Genomic DNA, 25,063 nt, shown 5'->3' on the forward strand with positions numbered 1-25,063 from the left:
TAAAAGGGAAATCATGTTTGATTTGGTTATTGGAATTCTTTGTGCAGTGGGTAAAGGGGAACCAATAGATGTACTATATTTAGACGGCATTTGATAAGGCACCACATCAAAGGTTATTGCGGAAAATATAAGCTCATGGTGAAGAGAGTAACATATTGGCATGGATTGAAAATTGGCTAGTTAACAAGAAAAAGAGTAGGCATAAATGGGCTTTTTTCTGGTTGGCAGGATATAATAAGTGGGATCAATCAGTGCTGGCCCCTCAGCAATTTAAAATTTATATAAAAGACTTGGATGAAGGTGCTAAATTTGCTGATGACACAGAGATCAGTAGGAAAGTAAGTTGTGAAGAGGATGTAAGATGGTCACAAAGGAGCATAGATAGGTGAGGTGAGTGGGCAAAGATCTGGAAAATGGAGTATAATGTGGGCAAACATGAAATTTTGACAGGAAGAATAAAAAAAACTTATCTAAATAATGAGAGGTTGCCTAGGTCTGCAATTCAGAGGCATGTGGGTGTTCTAGTGCATAAATCACGAAAGGCTAGCATGCAGGTACAGCAAGTAGTTAGGAAAACTACAATAAAGTTATTGTTTATTGTGAGGGGAACTGATTACGAAAGTAGAAAAGGTTGTGCTTCAGTTGTATAGAGCATTGGTGAGACCACATCTGGAGTATTGTATACAATATTGATTTAAGGAAAGATGTAAATGTGTTGGGAGCAGTTTGGAAATGGTTCACTAGACTAATATCTAGAATGGGCACGTTGTTTTATGAGGAAAGGTTGAACAAGTTAGGTTTGTGTACACTGGAGCTTAGAAGATTAAGAGTTGACTTGATTGAAACCATTAAAACCCTGAGGGCCTTTGACAGGATGGATGTGGAAAGGATGTTTCCTCTTGTTGGAGAATCTAGAACTCGGGGTCAGTGTTTAAAAATAAGGGATTCCTCTTTTAAGACAGAGATGAAGAGACATTTTTCACTCTGGTTGTGAATCTTTGGAGCGCTCTTCCTCCAAAAGCAGTGTCTTTGATTATTTTCAAGGCAGTGTTAGATTCTTGGTTAACAAGGGGCTGCAAGGTTATCAGGGCTAGGCAGGAATGTGGGAGTTTAGGTTATAATCAGATCAGCCATGATCTAATTGAATGGCGGAGCAGGCTTGAAAGGCTAAGTGGACGCCTAATTGGTATGTTTGTAAATTTGACCTATCTGTTCAAAGATTCTATTCAAAGGTGCGAGAGGGCAGTAGGTTGAGAGTAAATGTTGTCTGCCTGGATGGGCCTGTGAGGTACCTGCAAGGAGAGGGAAATTAATGGAGTTGCAAGATGTGTTGACCTGAGGAGAATGATGTTCAAGTCAAAACTTGGGACATGACTCCTGAAAATGTTACACCATTCATCTTTCATTCCCTCCTGAGGTCTCGATTCTCTTGGTGCATTCTGTTCAGGTTGGAGTGCCACACACCTTCTGCTAGCATCCTTGGCCTCTGACATCCACATCCACCTGTTTGAAAAGTTTTGCTCTTCCTCTGGGCTTTGGGGGAGTTCACTTCACTGCATCTCCTTAGACCCCTCAGCAGGACCTCCAAATAAGAGAGACCCAGAGGACAGCCTTCCAGTGTCACTCCTCCTTTGTTGCTGCCTCAATAATCAAAACATGCATTTGGAATCCATGCCTTAGACCCTTTAAATCCTTGATCAGAATAGATATGTCATCCTGCCTAGCCCTGCTAATTGTTCTGGAAGTCTGGAGGAGGGATGATTATTGGCTTGCTTTAGTAAAGAATTATTGCTGGAAATGTTAGGTTCCAGATCTGAAAATTCTTCCACCATTCTGGCAAAGACCAAGGTGATAAGATTAGTCACAAAAGGACATACAGGTACCAGACCCCTTATTTGGCATTCTAAAATCCAGAAGGACCTAAAAACCAGCTACGTACTTGGGAATGAAACCCTTTTATTCTTTATTTTTTCAGCAATGTTTTATGCACGCTAGGCCTAGGACCCAAAATCCATAAAATACCCAAAATCCAGCACACGTTCCTGTGCTTCCCAGATAAGTGGTCTGGAACCTGGAGATAAGTGAATGGTGAAAAAGGTGGCAAATAGAGTATAACTTGGAGAATTGGCATTGCCTGATGCCCAGTGGACAGTGCCAAGATGCCCCTTGGGCAGTACCAGGAGCCCAGGCTGGCACTGCCAAGGTGGCAATGCCTGGGGTACCTCCTGGCACCTGACACTCTGGGAGGACACGATGACTTCCCTTCACTCCAGTGGGGTCAGGATTAGAAGCTAACAGGCCCAGAGATTTCAGATGCAGTGCTGCCCAGTGAGGTGTCTCCTACAAAAGCAGCGCAGTGAGCTGGGAGAATCGCCACACACCCCTTCCCCCCATAGTGGGAAACAATGAATTAATGCTGTACTGAGAATTATTGCTGTATAGAGAGATTTGACTGTCCTCATTCAAGAAAGCACAAAGTTAACATGCTGAAGTTGGGAAGATAATTTGCAAATTGACCTTTATTACATTAAATTGGAATACAAGAGTAAAGACGTCTTTCTATAGTTGTACAGAACTGTTGTTCTGGGATGCTGCATCTAGTTTTAGCTCTGCATGTAAGGAAGGATAAACTGCCATAGAGAGGGTGCAAAAAAGATTCACTGAACTGATTTCTGGGATGACGGAGTTGCCCTGAGGATAGATTAACTAGAATGGTCCAATACCTCTTTAGAGTTGAGAAGAATGAGAGGTGATCTTATTACAACATACAAAATTCGAAGAGGGCTTGTCAGAATAAATGCTGAGAGCTTATTTTCCCAGGCTGGAGAGTCTAGGAGCAAGGCGGATCGTCTAATGACTAAGGGAATGTACATTTAGGACTGAGATGAAGAGAATTTTTTCACTGAATGTTGTGAATCTTTAGAATTCTCTGAGTTGTTTATGTTCAATCATTGAGTAAATTCAAGACTGAGACTGACAGATTTTTGGACTTTAAGGTCATCAAGGGATGTGGGAATCTAACAGCAAAGTGGAGATGAAGATCAGCCATGATCTTAAATGGAGTACAGTCTCGAACAAGCATATGGCATGTTGCTGATCCTTTTGTTATGTCTCTAGGTTACATTTCCAATGACAATATAGTGACCCCAGTAGAAATGTTGGATGTTTAAGGACAAGATCAGGATCAGTTCTATCCCTCAACATTCAACACTCAGTGTGGAATTTTGCCACTTTTTGACGAAGTGTCATCTCAGGCAGAAAAAGCGCCTGCCGGTGCTGTTGGTGGACTTTCCCGTCATATTTTTAAACTGACTATAGAATCATAGAATCCCTACAATGCAGAAGGAGGCCATTTGGCTCATTGAGTCTGCACCAACCACAATCCCATCCAGGCCCTATCACCGTAACCCCACATATTTACCGCTGGTCCCCCTGACACTGAGGGAGAATTTAGCATGGCCAATCAACCTAACCCGCACATCTTTGGACTGTGGAGGAAACCGTAGCATCCAGAGTAAACCATTTCAGACACGGGGAGGATGTGCAAATTCCACACAGACAGACCCCGAGGCTGGAATTAAACTCGGGTCCCTGGCACTGTGAGGCAGCAGTGCTAACCACTGTGCCACCATGCTGCCCCTTGGTGTCCCACAATGCCATTCTGGTGGGAAGGGCACTGACAGAGCCGCCCCGCCAGAAACGTAGATTTTTGAAAGATTGGGCTGATGTAACAGAATACACCCACTCCACACAACCACCCCTTCCCTCCACCACCCATCAATCACACCACGGAACCCCCCTGCTTCCACCATGGAACTTGTAGGGCGGCGTTAGGACTATATCAGGGTACTTCCCAGCTATAAACTTCCCCGCCCCCTCCCCCAACCAGGATCTGTACTCAACTTGTGCCTCCAGCAGATTCTGGCGGACCTGTCACTATTTGCCCTGTTGAGAAGGGTCAACAAGAGAGTTGCTGTTGGGTTCATGTCATTGAGTTAGGTTTACTCATGCTGCGAATCTCTTCCACCACCAACGAAGAGCTGCATGTCCTGCCCTCAGTACATGTCCTGATAAAGATATCTTCACCCACATAGTTTTTGGAACTATGATAACCTGCTCTTTTGAGGGTATAGATATCAATGAATGTTCAATAATAGCCAAAATAAGATCAGTTTCAAGTTTAAAAGAGCAAAGAACAAAGAAACTTACAGCACAGGAACAGGCCCTTCGGCTCTCCAAGCCTGCACCGACCATGCTGCCCGACTTAACTAAAACCCCCTAACCTTCCAGGGACCATACCCCTCTAGTCCAATGCTATTCATGTACTTGTCAAAGCGCCCCTTAAAAATCACTACTAAATCTGCCTCGTACATCTCCTTTAAACCTTGCACCTCACACCTTAAACCTCTGGCCCCTAGTAATTGACTCTTCCACCCTGGGAAAAAGCTTCTGACTATCCACTCTGTCCACGCTTCTCATAATCTTGTAGACTTCTATCAGGTCTCCCCTCAACCTCCGTCGCTCCAGTGAGAACAAACCAAGTTTCTTCAACCTCTCCTCATAGCTAATGCCCTCCGCACCAGGCAACATTCTGGTAAATCTTTTCTGTACACTCTCCAAAGCCTCCGCAGCCTTCTGGTAGTGTGGCGACCAGAATTGAACACTATATTCCAAGTGCGGCCTAACTAAGGTCCTATGAAGCTGCAACATGACTTGCCAATTTTTAAACTCAGTACTCAGGCTGATGAAGGCAGGCATGCTATTTGCCTTCTTGACTACCTTCTCCAGCTGCATTGCCACTTTCAGTGACCAGTGTACCTGTGCACCCAAATCCCTTTGCCTATCAACACTCTTAAGGATTCTGCCATTTACTGTATATTTCCTATCTGTATTAGACCTTCCAAAATGTATTACCTCACATTTACCTCAAAGATGCAATGCATTTTATTTCACACGATATAAATTTGCATATTCAATATTTATTATGTCAGTGGTCTTTGCTATTTTGGTCCAAAATCACTAACTTTCTTAAATTGCATGGTAATATAGAATCAATTCCAATTTTTATAATAGAAGGTGCTGAATTTTGATTCAGAATCTATGGCACTTTCTTTATTTGATAATGTTATGGAATTAATGGCCCTTCTTGTCAAGGATAATAACACATAATAATCGATAATATGTATTTTATTGTATATTAATACAGATCAATAGTCTTTCCTGTACTGGATATTGATAGGGATAGGAGACAACATGCGAGATGTAACAATAACCCAGCAGATTGCCATTGTGAGCAGTCAATTGTATTCCTTTGTCACTCCTAAGAATGGTTATAAAGTAAAGGATTGCAAATGCTGAAAACCTCAAACAAAAACAAAACATGCTGATAATACAGAATCAACATCCATAAAGATGTGCAGCCTTTGCTGGAACAGGGAGACAGATAATGTTCATTAGACTGAATGAATTGAAAGGGGAAGAGGGAGGAGCAGGTGAACTGACAGGCTGCACATTTCCCCTATCACTGAGAGAGATTCAAAGATTCATAGGCAGGAAGTAGGGTTTTGAAGAGGAGGTGATGTACACTAATCAACTGAGTGCAACTGTGAAAGAGATTAAGAGGGAAAAAAAACACAAAATATAACTCAGTAGGATGTGTAAAGACACAGAGAAGGCAAACACACACACACACACACACACACACACACACACACACACACACACACACACACACACACACACACACACACACAGTTAAAACCTTGAAAATAGATGGAATTAAAGAGGAAGGTGGATAACAGTTACAGACTCGAGTTACCCTACTGGAATCTACAAGAATACAATATTAAATTCTTGGACACTTGCAAGCAATTTTGGAGAAAGATCATAAGAAAGTGAAAGCAAAACTGATTTTTTAAAAACATTTATTAAGAAAGTTTTGGAGATAAAGTTTTGGAATCAGTTTCCAGTTGGCTGGGAGGACAGATAAGTTATGCAACCAATGGTGTTAGTGTGTGGGGTGGGGCAATTGGAGGTGGGAGAACATGTGGTTAAACCTTCAGGAATAAATTTAACCAGAGTTGGCAACTCAACACATACAGACAGTGCTCAGACTAGAATGAGACACACAGAAAGGAATTTTTGCCATCAGGTGAGAAGCTCAGAGGGAGAAATCTGTTGACTTGGCACACCCATCTTAATGGAAACAACTCTGAATGCATGATTTTCACTTCAGATGCAGTTGACGGTGGTAACAGAAATGGGCGGGTGAAGAGTCAGGCAGGTTAAAAGGCCTGCCTCAGTTCTCTAACACATTTGCGCAGTTGTAAAAAGCCGATTAGACCTCACCCCTAAATACACTGTTCTGTGCCCTCTTATATCTCCATGCCACCTCCATGGCCAGTTCCAGTATCCATCATATACATTTGATGCTGACAAAATTCACTTTCAGAAATTTGAAATACCCTCAAATGGACAATTTGTTGTGAAAGCAAAACTAATCACATCAAAAACAGCTAATTATTTAATAATCTCTTAATCAAAAAATGAATTTAGCCTGGCAGTTCCCCCCCCCCCCCACCCCCACCCCCCACCTCCCCACTGAGATAAGTAGTTTGGGAGCTTTTGAAACTTAGCCAAACATGCATAACAGACACAGCTGTAATGATAGCCCGTGGGAAATGTCCACAATCACAACTGTAGCAACAGATGGCTAATGGTTTATTTTAAAATTGTACCAGATGGTCTGTCAATCAACGTAGTCCAGCAATCTATCTTTGTATTGCTTCAACTGAAAGCTGCAACCTATGGTGGTATTGTGGACAGTGAAGAAGGTTATCTAAGATTGTAAATGGGATCTTGATCAATTGGGCTAGTGGGCTGATGAATGGCAGATGGAGTTTAATTTAGATAAAAACGAGGTGATGCATTTGGGTAGATCAAACCAGGACTTACTCAGTTAATGGTAGGGCACTGGGGAGAGTTACAGAACAAAGAGATATAGGGTACAGGTTCATAGCTCCTTGAAAGTGGAGTCACAGGTGGACAGGGTGGTGAAGAAGGCATTCGCATGCTTGGTTTCATTGGTCAGAACATTGAATACAGGAGTTGGGATGTCTTGTTGAAGTTGTACAAGACATTGGCAAGGCCACACTTGGAATACTGTATACAATTCTGGTCACCCTATTATGGAAAAGATGTTATGAAACAAGAAAGAATGCAGAAAAACTGCTACCAGGATTTGATGGTTCGAGTTATGACAGGCTGGATAGACTAGCACTTTTCTCCCTGGAGCAGAGGAGACTTAGGGGTGCTTTTACGGAGGTCTATAAAATAATGAGGGGCATAGATAAGGTCAATCGTCAACATTCGGCTTTGTTGGAGACTCAGTGTGCACCCAATGGGTTGAATGGCCTCCTTCTGCACTGCAGCAATTCTACAGTTCTAGAGTCATAGAAACAGCCCAATTTGTCCATGCCGCCCTTTTTACCATCAGTAAGCTAATCCCAATTGTCCTCAGTTAGCCCATATGCCTCGATACCCATCTTACCCATGTAACTGTACCCATCTAAATGTTCTTTAAAAGACAAAACTGAACCCTCCTCTACTACTGCTTCTGACAGCTTGTTCCAGACACTCACCACTCTCTGCATGATTGTCCCTCTGGATCCTTTTGTATCTCTCCCCTCTCACCATAAACCTATGCCCTCTAGTTTTAGACTCTCCTACGTTTGGGAAAAGATGTTGACCTTATCTATACCATGAGACATAGGAGCAGAATTAGGTTACTCAGCCCATTGACTCTGATCAACCATTCAATCATGGCTGATATTTTTCTCATCCCTACTCTCCTGCCTTTTCCCAATAATCCTCTTATTAATCAAAAACCTATCTATCTCTGTCTTAAAGACACTCAATGACTTGGCCTCCACAGCTTTCTGCAGCAAAGAGCTCCACAGATTCACCATTCTCTGGCTGAAGAAATTCCTCCTCATCTCTGTTTTAAAGGATCGTTTAGCCTGAGCTTGTGCCCCCTGGTTCTAGTTTTTCCTACTCGTGAAAACACCCTCTCCATGTCCACTCTATCAGGCCTCACAGTATCCTATAAGTTTCAATAAGATACCCCCTCAACCCAGAGTTCTCCATCGCTCCTCATACAACAAGCTCTTCATTCCAGGGATCGTTCTTGTGAACCTTCTCTGAACCATTTCCAAGGCCGGTACATCTTCCTTAGATACAGGACCCAAAATTGCTAAAATACTCCAAATGAGGTTTGACTACGGCTTTATACCGTCTCAGAAGTACACCCCTGCTCTTGTATTCTAGCCCTCTTGACATAAATGCTAACATTGCATTTGGCTTCCTAACTGCCAACTGAACCTACACAAGGATTGGGAGAGGTTTAAATGTCAACAAAGATTGACAAAGAAGTTGATAAAGAAGGGTAGGAGAAACTATGAAGCTGGGCTAGCGCTTAATATGAAAAAGGATAGCAAGAGTTTTTATAAATATATAAAAAGGAAGAGGCTGGCTAGGGTGAATGTTGGACCCTTAGAGGATGAGAGGGGGGACTTAGTGATAGGGGATGGGGAAATGGCTGAGGTCTTGAATAACTTTTTTGTTTCGGTCTTCACGGAAGAGGACGTGAATAATTTGCCGGGTGTTAGCGACGGAAAGGTGGTAGGACTGGAGGGTCTCAATGACATTATTGTTACTAGAGAGGCGGTGCTCGACAGACTGGAGGGACTGATTGTGGACAAGTCCTCGAATGCATCCGAGGGTTCTGAAAGAAATGGCGGAGGCGATAGTGGATGCCTTGGTGGTTATTTTCCAAACGTCGCTGGATTCCGGGGAAGTGCCAGAAGATTGGAAAACGGCTAATGTTACGCTGTTGTTTAAGAAGGGTGGCAGGCAAAAGGCAGGGAATTATAGGCCGGTTAGTTTAACGTCTGTTGTAGGTAAAATGTTAGAATCCGTCGTCAAGGAGGAAATAGCGAGGCATCTTGAGGGGAATTGCTTGATAGAGCAGACGCAGCACGGTTTCGTTAAGGGGAAGTCGTGTCTGACAAATTTAGTGGAGTTCTATGAGGATGTGTCTAGGGCGGTGGATAGAGGAGAGCCGGTGGATGTGGTCTTTCTTGATTTTCAGAAGGCATTTGACAAGGTACCTCACAAGAGGTTATTGCAGAAGGTAAGGGGGCATGGAGTTGGGAGTAGGGTGTTAGCGTGGATAGAGGATTGGTTGTCAAATAGGAGGCAGAGAGTGGGGATTAATGGGTGCTATTCGGATTGGCGGTTGGTGACTAGTGGACTGCCCCAGGGGTCGGTGCTGGGGCCTCAGCTATTTACCATTTATATAGATGATCCGGAGGAGGGAACCGAGTGTATGGTGTCGAAATTTGCTGATGACACCAAGATTGGTGGAATGGCAAATTGCGCGGAGGGTGTGGAGAGTCTGCAGGAGGATCTAGATAGGCTGGGCGAATGGGCCAGGAAATGGCAAATGGAATTTAATGTTGGCAAGTGCGAGGTGGTCCACTTTGGTAGGAATAATGGTAGGAAGGACTATTACTTACGTGGCGAAAAACTGCAGCAGGCGACGGTGCAGAGGGACCTCGGGGTCCTTGTGCATGAGTCGCAAAAACCCAGCTTGCAGGTGCAGCAGGTGGTCAGGAAGGCTAATGGGATGCTGGCCTTCATAGCGAGGGGGATTGAATATAAAAGTAGGGAGGTCTTGCTGCGGCTGTATAGGGCATTGGTGAGGCCGCAGCTGGAGTACTGTGTGCAGTTTTGGTCGCCGCACTTATGCAAGGATATTTTGGCCTTGGAGGGAGTGCAGAGGAGGTTTACTAGGCTGATACCGGAGTTGAGGGGGTTGAGCTATGAGGAGAGGCTGAATAAACTAGGCTTGTACTCGTTAGAGTTTAAAAGAATGAGGGGAGATCTCATTGAGACGTATAAGATGATGAATGGGATGGATAGGATAGAGGTGGAGAGACTCTTCCCGCTCAGAAAGGACAGTAGGACTAGGGGGCACAGCCTCAAGATAAAGGGGGGGCGGTTTAGGACAGAGTTGAGGAGGAACTTCTTCACTCAAAGGGTGGTGAATCTCTGGAATTCTCTGCCCGTTGAAGTGGTGGAGGCTGCCTCGCTAAATATTTTTAAGACGCGGGTTGATGGGTTTTTGATAAGCGAGGGGATTAAGGGTTATGGGGAGAGGGCGGGAATGTGGAACTGAGCCACGACAGATCAGCCATGATCTTGTTGAATGGCAGGGCAGGCTCGAAGGGCTCAATGGCCTACTCCTACTCCTATTTCTTATGTTCTCATGTTCTTATGTTAACCTTAAGAGAATCTAGAACAAGGACCCCCAAGTCCCTTTGTGTTTCTGATTTTCTATTTAGAAACTAGTCTATACCTCCATTCCTCCTTCCAAAGTGCATAACCTCACAGTTTTTCACGTTGTATTCCATCTGCCACTTCTTTGCTCACTCTCCTAACCTGTCCAAGTTCTTCTACAGCCTCCATGCCTCCTGAATTCTACCTGTCCCTCTACATATCTTTGTTTCATCTGCAAACTTAGCAACAGTGCCTTAAGTTCCTCTTCCAAATCGTTAACATATACTGTGAAAAGTTGTGGTCACAGCACTGACCCCTGAGACACACCACTAGTCACTGGCTGCCATCCTGAAAAAGACCCCCCTTATCCCCACTCTCTACCTTCTGCCAGTCAGTCAATCCACTATCCATGCCAGGATCTTATCCTTAACACCTCTTAACTTATTTAATAGTCTCCTATGCGGCACCTTGTCAAAGGCCTTTTGGAAATCTAAATAAATCATATCTACTGGTTCTCCTTTATCTAACTTCCTTGTTACCTCCTCAAAGATCTCTAACAGATTTGTCAGGCATGACCTCCCTTTGACGAAGCCGTGCTGACTCAGTCCTATTTTATCATGCACTTTAAAGTACTCCGCAATCTCATCTTTAATAACGGATTCTGAAATCTTGCCAATGACTGAAGTCAGGATAACCAGCCTATAATTTCCAGTCTGCTGCCTCCATCCCTTCTTAAACAGCGGTGTTACGTTATCTACTTTCCAGCCTAAAAAAGCAATAAGGGGAGAGAAGATGAAATATGAGTGTAAGCTAGCTACTTTTCAGTCCTCTGGGACCCTCCCTGCCTCCAATGATTGCTGAAAGATCACCACCAATGCCTCCATAATTTCCTCAGCTATCTCTTTTAGAACACTGAGGTGTAGTCCATCCGGTCCAGGTGATTAATCCACCTTCAGATCTTTCAGTTTCCCCAAACCTTCTCCATAGTGATGGCCACTACACAGACCTGTGCCCCCTGATTCTGGAGCTCTGGCATCCCATTGGTATTTTCCACCGTGAAGACTGATGCAAAGTAATTGTTCAGTTCCTCTGCCATTTCTTTGTTTCGTATTATTACTTTGCCAGCCTCATTTTTCAGTGGCCCAATGTCTATTTTTGCCTCTCCCTTACCTCTTATAGATTTAAAATCATTTTTCCTATCTTCTTTTGTATTACTAGCTAGCTTACACTCATATTTCATCTTCTCCCCCCTTACTGCTTTTTTAGTTGCCCTCTGCTCACTTTTATAGGCTTCCCAATCCTCCAGCTTCCCACTAATTCTCGCCACTTTATATGCTTTTTCTTTTGCTTTTATGCTGTCCTTGAATTCTCTCATCAGCCATGGGTGCCTCATCCTCCTCTTAGCATGTTTCCTCCTCCTTGGGATGAATTTCTGTTGTGCCTTGAATAACTTTTTTGTTTCGGTCTTCACAGAGGAGGACGTGAATAATTTGCCGGGTGTTAGCCATGGAAAGATGGTAGGAGTGGAGGGCCTGAATGACATTAAGGAGAAAATAGCGAGGCATCTTGAAGAGAATTGTTTGATAGAGCAGACGCAGCACGGTTTCGTTAAGGGGAAGTCATGTCTGACGAATTTATTGGAGTTCTATGAGGATGTGTCTGGGGTGGTGGATGTGGTGTTTCTTGATTTTCAGAAGGCGTTTGATAAGATGCCTCACAAGAGGTTATTACAGAAAGTTAGGGGGCATGGAGTTGGGGGTAGGGTGTTAGCGTGGATAGGGGATTGGCTGTCAAGTAGGAGGCAGAGAGTGGGGGTCAATGGGTGTTATTCGGATTGGCGGTTGGTGACTAGTGGAGTGCCACAGGGGTCGGTGCTGGGGCCTCAGCTATTTACCATTTATATAGATGATCTGGAGGAGGGAACCGAGTGTATGGTGTCAAAATTTGCTGATGACACCAAGATTGGTGAAACGGCAAATTGTGCAGAGGGTGTGGAAAGTCTGCAGAAGGATCTAGATAGACTGGGCGAATGGGCCAGGAACTGGCAAATGGAATTTAATGTTGGCAAGTGTGAAGTTGTCCACTTTGGTAGGAATAATGGTAGGAAGGACTATTACTTACATGGCGAACGGTGCAGAGGGACCTCGGGGTCCTTGTGCATGAGTCGCAAAAACCCAGCCTGCAGGTGCAGCAGGTGGTCAGGAAGGCGAATGGGATGCTGGCCTTCAGAGCAAGGGGAATTGAATATAAAAGTAGGGAGGTCTTGCTGCAACTGTACAGGGCACTGGTGAGGCCGCAGCTGGAGTACTGTGTGCAGTTTTGGCCGCCGCACTTACGCAAGGATATTTTAGCCTCGGACGGAGTGCAGAGGAGGTTTACTAGGCTGATACCGGAGTTGAGGGGGTTGAACTATGAGGAGAGGCTGAATAAACTAAGCTTGTACTCGTTGAGTTTAGAAGAATGAGGGGAGATCTCATTGAGACATATAAGATGATGAATGGGATGGATAGGATAGAGGTGGAGAGACTCTTCCCGCTCAGAAAGGATAGTAGGACTAGGGGGCACAGCCTCAAGATAAAGGGGGGGGTGGTTTAGGACAGAGTTGGGGAGGAACTTCTTCACTCAAAGGGTGGTGAATCTCTGGAATTCTCTGCCCATTGATGTGGTGGAGGCTGCCTCGCTAAATATATTTAAGACACGGGTTGATAGGTTTTTGATAAGCGAGGGGATTAAGGGTTATGGGGAGAGGGCGGGAAAGTGGAACTGAGCCACGACAGATCAGCCATGATCTTGTTGAATGGCGGGGCAGGCTCGAAGGGCTAAATGGCCTATTCCTGCTCCTATTTCTTATGTTCTTATGTGCCTCCCGAATAATCCCCTAAAACTCCTGCCATTGAAGTTCCATTGTCTTCCCTGCTAGCTCCCTTTCCAATCAATTCTGGCCAGCTCCTCCCTCATCTCTTTGTAGTTACCTTTATTTAACTGTAAATAATCCAGCTTCTTCTTCTCAAACTGCCAGGTAAATTCTATCATATTGTGATGATCACTGCTCCCTAAGGGTTCCCTCACCTAGAACATAAAACATTACAGCACAGTACAGGCCCTTTGCCCTTGATGTTGCGCCGACCTGTGAAAACCAATCTAAAGCCCATCTAACCTACACTATTCCAGTATCATCCATATGTTTATCCAATGACCATTTAAATGCCCTTAATTGTTGGCGAGTCTACTACTGTTGCAGGGAAGGCATTCAATGCCCTTACTACTCTCTGAGTAAAGAACCTACTTCTGACATCTGTCCTATATCTATCACCTTCAATTTAAAGCTATGTCCCCTCGTGCTAGCCATCTCCATCCAAGGAAAAAGGCTCTCACTGTCCACCCTATCTAATGCTCTGATCATCTTGTATGCCTCTATTAAGTCACCTCTTAACCTTCTTCTTTCTAATGAAAACAGCCTCAAGTCCCTCAGCCTTTCCTCATAAGACCTTCCCACCATACCAGGCAACATCCTAGTAAATCTCCTCTGCACCCTTTCCAATGCTTCCTCATCCTTCTTATAATGTGGCGACCAGAACTGTAAGCAATATTCCAGGTTTTGTACAGCTGCAACATGACTTCATGGCTCCAAAACTCAATCCTTCTACCAATAAAAGCTAACACACCATATGCCTTCTTAACAACCCTATCAACCTGGGTGCCAACTTTCAGGGATCTATGCCCATGGACACCAAGATCTCTCTAGCCATCCACACTACCAAATATCTTACCATTAGCTCAGTACTCTGCATTCCTGTTACTCCTTCCAAAGTGAATCACTTCACACTTTTCCACATTAAACTCCATTTGCCACCTCTCAGCCCAGCCCTGCAGCTTTTCTATTCCCTCTGTAACCTCCAACATCTTTCCGCATTGTTCACAACTCTACCAACTTTAGTGTCATCTGCAAATTTACTAACCCATCCTTCTATGCCCTCATCCGGGTCATTTATAAAAATAACAAGCAGCAGTGGCCCCAGAACAGATCCTTGCGGTACACCACTAGTATCTGAACTTCAGGATGAACATTTCCCATCAACCACCACCCTCTGTCTTCATACACCTAGAAGTCTTACAACACCAGGTTAAAGTCCAACAGGTTTATTTGGTAGCAAACGCCACTAGCTTTCGGAGCGCTGCTCCTTTGTCAGGTGAGTACTTGGAATATTGCGTACAGTTCTGGTCACCGCATTATAGGAAGGATGTGGAAGCATTGGAAAATGTGCAGAGGAGATTTATTAGGATGTTGCCTAGTACAGTGGGAAGGTCTTATGAGGAAAGGCTGAGGGACTTGAGACTGTTTTCGTTAAAGAGAAGAAGGTTAAGAGGTGACTTCATACAGGCATACAAGATGATGAGAGGATTAGATAGGGTGGACAATGAGAACCTGACTCACCTGACGAAGGAGCAGCGTTCTGAAAACTAGTGCAGTTTGCTACCAAATAAACTGTTGGACTTTAACCTGGTGTTGTAAGACTTCTTACTGCGTTTACCCCAGTCCAAAACCGGCATCTCCACATTCTTACAGCTAGCCAATTTTTGATCCAAACCGCTAAATCACCCTCAATCCCATGCCTCTGTATTTTCTGCAATAGCAACAGGGACAGACTCTGCGCCAGAGACCTGTACCCAATGGCTTACCTCTGGTAAGTCCACCCCCCACAACAGTATTCAAAACGGTATACTTGTTATACAGAGGAACGGCCTCAGGGGATCGCTGCACTGACTGCTTCTTACCTTTTCTAACAGTCATCCAAGTATCTTCATTTCTAGGAGTAACTACCCCCCTGTAACTTTTATCTATAACTGTCTCTGCCTCCCAAATGATCCTGAGTCCATCCAGTTCCAGCTCCAGTTCCTTAACACGGTCTTCAAGGAGCTGGAACTGGGTGCACTTCCTGCAGGTGTACTCAGCTGGGACACTAATGGTGTCCCTCACCTCAAACATCCCACAGGAGGAATATTGCACTGCCATCCCTGCTAACTTCCCTTACTAAGAAGCAAAAGAGAAAAAAAACTTACCTGATTTCCCTCGAGTAGTGTAAGGTTAGAGGAGGTGGGTGGGTGGGTAGGAGGCCCTACAGGTGTATGGTCTCGGGATTACCAAACACCCAACTTATATACCTATAAGGGAAAAAAAATCCCTCAAGTTCCCTATTCAAGTCTGCCTCATTACAAATCACCAATCCAGAATTGCCTGTCCCTAGTCGGCTCTGTCACAAGCTGCTTCAAAAAAAAATCTCTTCGACATTCCACAAATTCCTTTTCTTGGGATCCATTACCTACCCGATTTTCTCAGTCTACCTTCATATTGAAGTCCCCCATGATTATTGTAATAATAATGCCCCTCGTTATTTTACAGACCCTTTTAAGATCACATCTAAGCCTCCTACACTCCAGGAAAAGAAGTCCTAGTCTATCCAATCTCTCCGCATAATTCAAGTCATCAAGTTCCAGTATCATCCTAGTAAATCTTTTCTGCACTCTTTCTAGTTTAATAATATCCTTTCTGTAATAGGGTGACCAGAGCTGTACACAGTATTCCAAGTGTGGCCTTATTAATGTCCTGCACAGTTTCAACAAGACATTCCAATGTTCTGATCAATGAAACCAAACATGCCAAATGCCTTCTTCACCACTCTGTCCATCTGTGACCCCACTTTCAAAGAGCTATGAACCTGTACCCCTACATCTCTTTGTTCTTTAACTTTCCCCAACGTCACCATTAACTGAGTAGTCCTACCCTGGTTCAATCTATCAAAATGCATTACCTCACATTTATCTGAATTAAACTCCATCTGCCATTGACTGGCCCAATTGGTCAAGATTCCATTGCAATCCTAGATAACCTTCTTCACTGTCCACTGTGCCACCAATCTTGGTGTCATCTGCAAACCTACTAACCATGCTTCCTATATTCTCATCCAAATCATTAATATAAATGTCAAGTAACAATGGACTGCTGGTCACAGGCCTCCAGTTTGAAAAACAGCCCTCTACAATCATCCTCTGTCATCAAACCAATTTTGTGTCCAATGATTACCTCACCCTGGATCCTGTGAGATTTAACCTTATGCAACAACCTACCCTGCAGTACCTTGTCAAAGGCTTTGCTAAAGTCCATGTAGACAACATCAACTGCACTGCCCTCATCTACTTTCTTGGTTACCCCTTCAAAAACTTCAATCAAATTTGTGAGTCGTGATTTTCCACTCACAAAGCCATGCTGACTGTCCCTAATCACTCTTTGCCTCTCTAAATGCCTGTAGATCCTGTCTCTCAGAATACATACTAACAAATTACCACTACAGATGTGAGTCTCACTGGCCTGTAATTCCCAGGCTTTTCCCTGCAGCCCATCTTAAACAAAGGTATAACATTTGCTACCCTCCAATCTTCAGGAGCCTCACCTGTGGCTGTTGGTGATTCAAATGTCTCTGCTAGGGGATGCGCAGTTTCCTCCGTAGCCTTCCACAACGTCTTGGGATACACTTCATCAGGTCCCAGGAATTTATCTACCTCGTTGTGCTTTAAGACTTCTCTGTAATATGTGCACGCCTCAAGACATCGCTATCTATTTCTCCAAGTTCCCTAACATCTATGTCTTTCTCAACAGTAAATACAGATGAGAAATATTCATTTAGAATCTCATCCATCTCTTGCGGGTCTGCACGTTGATGACCTTGTTGACTCTTAAGAGGACCTACTATCTCCCTATTTACTCTTTTTCCCTTTATGTGTTTGTAGAAGCTCTTTAGATTCTGTTTGGAATGGAGGAAAACTGATCTTACTAATAATAAAAAGAAAATACTGTGAATGATAGAAATGACTCATCTGTTTCCATCTGTGCTGTGTGGCATTCAGTACTACAGTAGCCCAGCTCTCATCATAGTATTGTTACTAATACCCTGATTAATATGTCAAAGCTCATTATTGGTGCCAGTTCCAAAAAAAGTGCTTCTACCCAGAAGCTGCATGACAAACAAGATACGAGTATTTTGAGATACATTCCTTGTTGCCGTCTTAAAACTGATACTCTTTGATTACAAACATTCTTTTTTCTCTTAGAAAAATTCTTAACACCGCACTGATTAAATCATTATCTTATCCCTACAAATACTTAAGTTGGAATGAAAAGACTGTTCAAAATGCGAAGGAAATCTTGATCTGTCTGCTATGAGTGCCCTCTACTGTCTGACGTAGGAATAGTCTCTTCTGTCCTACAGGCTGAAAGGGATCTTTCACATTGTCCCGACAGGACAGATTCAATTTAACTGGATAACTATGGCGCTCACACCTCTTTAATGGGGTTTGGGTTGACAACTTTCTCAGCCTGAAGGCAAGGGTTCTCTTGCTGAGCTATGGCTGTCACAATTGGCAAAGGCTCTGAGAATGAGGTACGGTGACCGAACACAGCATCTGGGATAATTCCCCGGTTGGTGGCATTCTACTTATACTTGTTTTGTGCCAATTTTTAATCAGACACAACCAAATAAGTTCCACAGATTTTTTTTTTAAATTGGGTACGGAAACCTGTTAAATGTTAGTTTATTTGTGCATAGAAAATTCTGGCAAAATGATTAATGAAGCCAAGTTGTTACTGAGTTAAACTTGATTTTCACAAATTGAGCTTGATGGTCCTTGAATAAATTGCTGGTCTCAAATTAAACCCAATTTTATCTGATGAGACCCTATTGCCTCTAACTAGCACTCTTTGATTATAGGCATTCTGATTGTTTTTTGACCTGTAAAAAGCCTACATTTGCTTACATCTAATTTTTGACTTGAATTTGGGGTGGTAGGGAAGGTGGAGAAGAGGAAAATAATCAGAAATTGAAGGTGCTCTTTGTGTCCATTGCCGCGTCCAGCCATTATCATGCTGTGAATCTGTGAATGAGTGCCTCAGGAAGGATTCCAACTGCAATAAATAGTTCAGTGAGATGGTATCATGCAGAATTCTGTATAGTGTAGAGTTCAGTATTGTGCAGGGCTGTGATACCAATAGAGAATGGGAACCGCTAAGTGCAGATACAGAACTAAAATGAGCCAAGGTGCAGATCAGCTCTGAGATCTCAATTTAATGCTGAATATCCATTTATTCACAAACTAGAAAAGTTCCACAAAACTGCAATCAACTTACAGTAAAACTAGATTCCAAAAACAAATTCTCATGGGTTAACAATGGAAAATATGCAGGCTTATGGGGATAGGGTAGGGAACAAAATTTGGGTAAGACATGCTGCCAGTGAGTCAGTGCAGACCTTTTGGGACAAATGGTCTCTTCTACATTGTAGGGATTCTATGATTCTTCACAACAGTATCTCAATGAACAAAGCCCCTTCCGTTCATTCCCATTGCACAGAATCCCAGTGGACAAATTAGCGTCGAACTTAGGGCTGGTACTGGCAGCAGCCATCTCCATGGCCAGTAGTGTAGCCCACTCATGCATAGACTCCCTGGCTCTGAGACAGTCCAAGTGCTTCTCCAAAGTTATACTTAGACTTTGACCTTGTACAATATTGGTCCTGTTTTCTCCATAATGATCCCAGGTACCCAACTAGGACATCACCGAAGTTTCTGATGCAAACCAGATCAACCATTGAGAAAGTTCTTTCTGTCTTTGCGGAATCATAATTTCTTTTTTGGTTTTCTTGTTGTGACTTCACCTACCTTCCAAGTTTGGGAATAACAGGCTTAATTTGGTACAAAACTGTCATCCCATTAACAGCGCCACTGGGGCAACATCTGTTGTACGCAATGTGGTCCTATAATCGAACAAAAACTGTGCCAGTCTGGTCTCCAGGGATGCCGCCATTTGTTTCCTCATACTGTTTTTGAAGGTTTGCACCACCTGTTCTGCCAGTCCATTTGATGACTGTGATAAGGTTTGAATATGTTGGATACCATTAGAGAGCACAAAATTCCTGAACTCACAATTGTAAAGGCTATGCCATTATCGGAAACCAGGACTTCCGGTATTCAATGTACACTGAAGCTTTGCCACAATTTCTCGATCATAGCCTGAGAGTTCGTGGAACTCGTGCGGGGCACCTCCAGCCACTTGGTGTGAGTCCACCATGACTAAAAATATGGAACGCATAAAGGAGCCTTGCAAAGTCCATATGCACACACACTAAGGCCTGCCAGATCTCTCCCATGGGTATAGGGAAGCTGAGGGCAGGAGCTTTTGATTTGCCTGGCAGAGGTCACATCATTTTACCAAGTCTATGATTTCATAGTCAAGACCAGGCCACCAGATGAAACTCCAAGCCAGCATCTTCATTTTTGATACTCCCAGATGGCCATTATGTAATTCCATCAACATTGGACATCGTCCTGCAGTGGAACAATTACTTGGGACCCCAAGAAATGATCCCGCCTTCAATACTTAAGTTTAACTTTTTTGCTGAGGTAAGGTTTCATTTCTTTAGCAGGTAGTCCTTGGAACTCCCCCATGCAGGATAATATGCTTATTTTAAATAGGGTTGGATCTTTTTGGGTCCAGGCTTCAATATACCTTGCTGACACTGGTAAATTCTCCAAAAAAATTCAGGGTCATCAAGACTATTTCCAATGCTGGTAAAGGTGCTAGGCTTGTGGGCAATGGGATGTGACTCAGTGCATCAACGGTAGCTATCCAGGTTCCAGAGCTATGTTCTAGGAGATATTCATAGGCCACCAATAACATGGCCAGTGCTGCATCCAAGCAGAGGCAATTGTCTTGTTCTGTTTGTAAAGGCCCAATAAGGGTTTATGATCAATGACTATAAAAAAGCGTCTACTATAGACATGTGTGGAACATTTTCGTACCAAAATGGACTGCTAACCTATCTTTCTCAATCTGAGGATACTACCGCTCCACGTCCAAAAAGGTCCTAGCGCGTACATGATGGACTTTTCTGTCCTGTCTTTCCAGCGATACGAGATCATGCAAGGGGGCCAGCAATGAAGCCAAATTCAGGATAAATCTTCCAAAGTAGTTTACTATTCCCGAGAGGGATTTTGACTCCGTGGTGTTTCTAGGGATTGATGCTTCCTTGATGGCCTTTACCTTATCCTCTACTGGATATAACTTCATGCTATCTACTCAGCTTAAATAGGTTACTTCAGCTGTTTAAAAAAAGCATTCCTTCCTCTTCAAGCAAACTCCTTTTCTGAAATCTGTGAGATTTACTTTAAGTTAGCTGGGTGTTCCTGTTCTGAAGCCCCAGGACCAAGACATCATCCAAGCATGCTGAAACCTTGATTAGTTCCTGGAGGACGTTTTCCATAACTCTTTGGAAAATGGCACATACTGACGAGACTCCAAAAGGCAAATGGGTATACTCATATCATAGAATCCTACAGTGCAGAAACAGGCCATTTTGGCCCATTGGGTTTGCACCGACCATAATCCCACCCAGGCCCTACCCCCATATCCCTACATATTTACCTGCTAATCCCTCTAACCTACACGTCTCAGGACATGAAGGGGCAATTTTTACCATGGCCAATCAACCTAACCTGCACATCTTTGGACTGTGGGAGGAAACCGGAGCACCTGGAGGAAACCCACGCAGACATGAGGAGAATGTGCAAACTCCACACAGACAGTGACCCAAGAATCTAACCCAGGCCCCTGGAGCTGTGAAGCAGCAGTGCTAACCACTGTGCTACCGTGCCGCCCAATATACAAGTTGATTTTCACATAACTTTCATGTAATTTCATTGCAGTGTTAATGTAAGCCTACTTGTGACACTAATAATTAAACTTAAACTTAAGATATATTTCCAAGAGGATTCATCCAATTGACAATGAAGATAGGCGTGACTCATGCCCAACTTGGAGAACGTCTTGCTGCCTGTTAACTTAGAATACAAATCTTCCATTTGAGGCATGGAGGTACCTATTGAGTTTGGAGACCCGACCAACTGTCAGTTTACAGTCCCCACAGAGATTAGCTGATTTGTCAGGCATAAGAACAGGAACTACAGGTGCACCCATCCTGCAAATTGCATAGACCTTACTGTATCCAAGTTTTCAAGGTGCCCTAGTTCAGTTTCAACCTTCTCTAGCATGGAGTAAAGGATGTCTCGCTCTGAAATACCAGTGTACTGTCGAGATCAATGTTGATCTTGGCCTGGGCTCCTTTTATCTTTCCCAAACCTTATTGGAAAACTCCAGGGTATCTATTAATAACTTCAAACAGATCCTTCATACCTAGCTTGAAGATCAACAACCAGTTCAGCTGTCTCTCCCCAGGTCTATGTCCACTGGACAACAATGAGTGGGAAACAAGCTAATTGCTGCCTGAAGCCATTGTGGTGCCTTTTACCTGTAAACATTCCCCAGTGTTGGTGGTTAGTCTGGCCTTCATATCTTCCAATCTCAGGAGTTGGATGCCAGATTAGAGATGCTCATACACTTGTTCTCTGATAACAGAGACTACAACTCCCATGTCCAACTAGTGAATGGCCATCTTCAAGGGATGGCCATTCACTACTGATTCTACCATTATTGGGGCAACTATTTTTGTGATGATACAATTCAGTTATAGTGTCTCTGTCTGTGGAGCAAAGGATATCTGCATGGTACAGGCAGGTACTGGCCTCAGCTTTTTCACTGGAAATAATGCATTTTGCCTGTTCCTGAAAGTTGGCTTGGTTGTGTCCTTTGACAGTGCTTGCAATAATCTGTTCTCTGGCAATTGCACCTTTCTGGATATGTTCTTTAATAATCTCAGGCTCACCACTGCCTTTCCTTGACTAACAGGTGGTGACATTAGGGTTCCTATATCAACAGGAGCCCATTAACTCCTGGTTTATGCAAGCACTGTCCATTGGAGATTGATTACACAAGATCCCTCCCCCTAATTGGATGACATTGCTGCCTCAAACTTCCTGTAGCCCCTGAACACCTTTTTCTGCATTTTCAAGTGATAAAGCAATCTCAATGGCTTTCTTTAAATCCAATTTGAGTTCTGGCAGCAGCTTCTTTTGGGTGGTTAGTTCATTTATGCCACATACCAATCTGTCTCACGTTTCATTTAAGAGGCAGTCCAAATTCACAATTTTCAGCCAATTTCTGCACCCTAGCTGAGACCTCAGTAACAGATTCTCCAGGCGTTCTCCCAGCATTGTAGAAGTGGAGGATTGCAGAGGGCTTCAGGTCATAGTGGTTTTTTACCAGGTCTACCAGTTAGAAGTTTTTAAGTCAAGAGTATCTAGATAGGTCAGATTTTTTATCATGCTGCCTAATGTCAACAATGCCACCTTTTGTTTTTCATCATCTTCAATGTTGTTAGCACAGAAGAAGTAACGCATGCACTCAGTACATTGTCTACCCCGCTGGTTAAAGCGGTAGACCCCGCTGGTGTCTGTCCCAAAAAGACGCATAATGGCTTTTTTTATTGGAGAAAATTCTTGATTTATGGAGGCTGTTTGCAGGAGCGATTTGGGAAACAAACATTTTTTTCCTCATTGCCAACTCAGCCAAACACCAGTTTCCCATCACCAAGCACCATTTATTATGTACTAAGAAAGAGACTGCTCCAAAGACTCACAACTTGGTAGTTCAATACTTCAGGACCTACAACAACATTTCAGGTGAAGGAACAGGTTTAAAAACCCTACAGAACACTTTCTATTGGTCAAGTCTCTGCCTGCTCAGTAAGGGAGCTTAGAATGACTTAAGAATCTCTACAGTACAGGAAGAAGCCATTCAGCCCATTGAGTCTGCACCCACCACAATCCCACCCAGGCACTTTCCCCATATCCCTACATTTTTACCCACTAATCCCTCTAACCTATGCATCTCAGGACACTAAGGGCAATTTTAGCATAGTCAATTAACCTAACCCGCACGTCTCTGGACTGTGAGAGGAAACAGAGCACCTGGAGGAAACCCACACAGACATGACAAGAATGTGCAAACTCGACACAGACAGTGACCCAAGCCGGAAACAAACCCAGGTCCCTGGACCTGTGAAGCAGCAGTGCTAACCACTGTGCTACTGTGCCTTGTACTCCACGAAACCCACAGGGAGCTCTATCGGCAATCCCCATGACCTTCGTGGCCATCATAACAACAGCAATTGCACAGAATCCCAATGAACAAAACTCCTTTTCTAATCATTCCCATTGTATAGAATTCAAATAAATGAAGTCCCTTTCTATTCACTCCCATTGCACAAAATCCCAATGACCAAGCCCCTTCCCATTCACTCCCATTGCACAGAATCTCAAAAGACAATACCATTCCCACTCACTCCCATAATACAGAATCCCAATAAACAAAACCCTTCTCATTCACCCCCATTGTATGGAATCCCAATGACCAAGGCTCTTCTCATTCATTCCCATTGTACAGAACACCTTTCCACTTATCCAATTGTACAAAATTGTGATGTATCAATTTCCATTCACTCCTGTTATACAGAATCCCAATGGATGAAATCCCATTCCATTCACTCAGACTATATCAATGCAATGTGCATATTCCTTTCAGACCCTTAGAACAGAATCTCATTCGATCAAAGAAAGATTTACTAGGATGCTACCGGGACTTGATAGTTTGTGTTATAAGGAGAGACTGGATAGAGTGGGACTTTTTTCTCTGGATCGTTGGAGACTTAGGGGTGACCTTATAGAGGTCGATAAAATAATGAGGGGCATAGATAAGGTATAGTCAACATCTTTTCCCAACAGTAAGGGAGTCTAAAACCAATGGGCATAGGTTTAAGGTGAGAGGGGAGAGATACGAAAGGGCCCAGAGGGGCAATTTTTTCACATGGAGGGTTGTGAGTGTCTGAAACCAGCTGCCAGAGGCAGTAGTAGTGATGTGCAATTTTGTCTTTTGGAAAGCATTTAGATAGTTACGTGGGTAAGATTGGCAAAAAGGGATATGGGCCAAACGTGGGCAATTAGGACTAGTTTAATAGTAAAAACTGGGTGGCATGGACAAGTCGGGCTGAAGGGCCTATTTCCATGCTGTAAACCTCTATGATTCTATGACTCTAAATTATCTTTCCTGCTCAGTCCCATTATCAAGAATCCCAATGAGTCAAACTTCTCATTCATTCAAGTTGTACAAAATTCCATTCAACCAAACCACTCCACTCTCAGTCCTATTGTACAGAGTCCCAATTTCCCTTTCCCATTCTCTTCTAACGGACACAATGCCTTTCCTATCACTCCCATTTCACTGAAGGACAACAGGAGAAGGTAAAATGGTGAATGTGATATTAACATGAGAGGACAACAAGAAGCATAGTAAAATAAATTGAAGATGTTTAACAAACAAGGGAAATGTCAGTGGGAGGAAATTGAGAGATCCAGCTACCATTGCATGTACCTTCTAGTCATGTTCTCTTTCTCTCTCTCTCTCTGGTTACAGGTCCGGGTCTTCACCTTTTCAGTTGGACAACACAACTATGATGTCACCCCTCTGCAGTGGATGGCATGTGCAAATAAAGGTATGGGGAATATAAGTACACAGTTACAAGCACAGTGTATTGGCACAGTTAAACCTACAGTGTGATAGTGTTGTTTTAGGCACAGTGCGTTAGTGCAGACTCAAGTGCAAGGTAATAACAAAGGTAGACCAAAGCTGTTACAGATATTGTGTGTTAGTACTGTCATAGGCACTGAATACTAGAGTAGTCACAAGCTTGGTGCATTAATGTAGTCGGAGCTGCAGGTTCATAGT

At 43.5% G+C, this 25,063-nt stretch overlaps 1 protein-coding gene across 1 annotated transcript in view; it reads left to right on the forward strand.

Annotated features, from left to right (window-relative positions):
• The window catches only part of cacna2d2a (calcium channel, voltage-dependent, alpha 2/delta subunit 2a), an 855,812-nt gene that overhangs the window by 653,077 nt on the left and 177,672 nt on the right, over positions 1-25,063 (forward strand). Inside the window, exon 13 of the mRNA XM_080186111.1 lies at positions 24,752-24,830. Within this exon, the coding sequence (XP_080042237.1) occupies positions 24,752-24,830 (79 nt within the window). The remainder of the gene's footprint in view (positions 1-24,751; positions 24,831-25,063) is intronic.

Source organism: Carcharhinus amblyrhynchos, chromosome 3 (assembly GCF_965287045.1).
Source record: "Carcharhinus amblyrhynchos chromosome 3, sCarAmb.v2.hapA, whole genome shotgun sequence".
In the NCBI taxonomy this organism is placed as follows: Eukaryota; Metazoa; Chordata; class Chondrichthyes; order Carcharhiniformes; family Carcharhinidae; genus Carcharhinus; species Carcharhinus amblyrhynchos.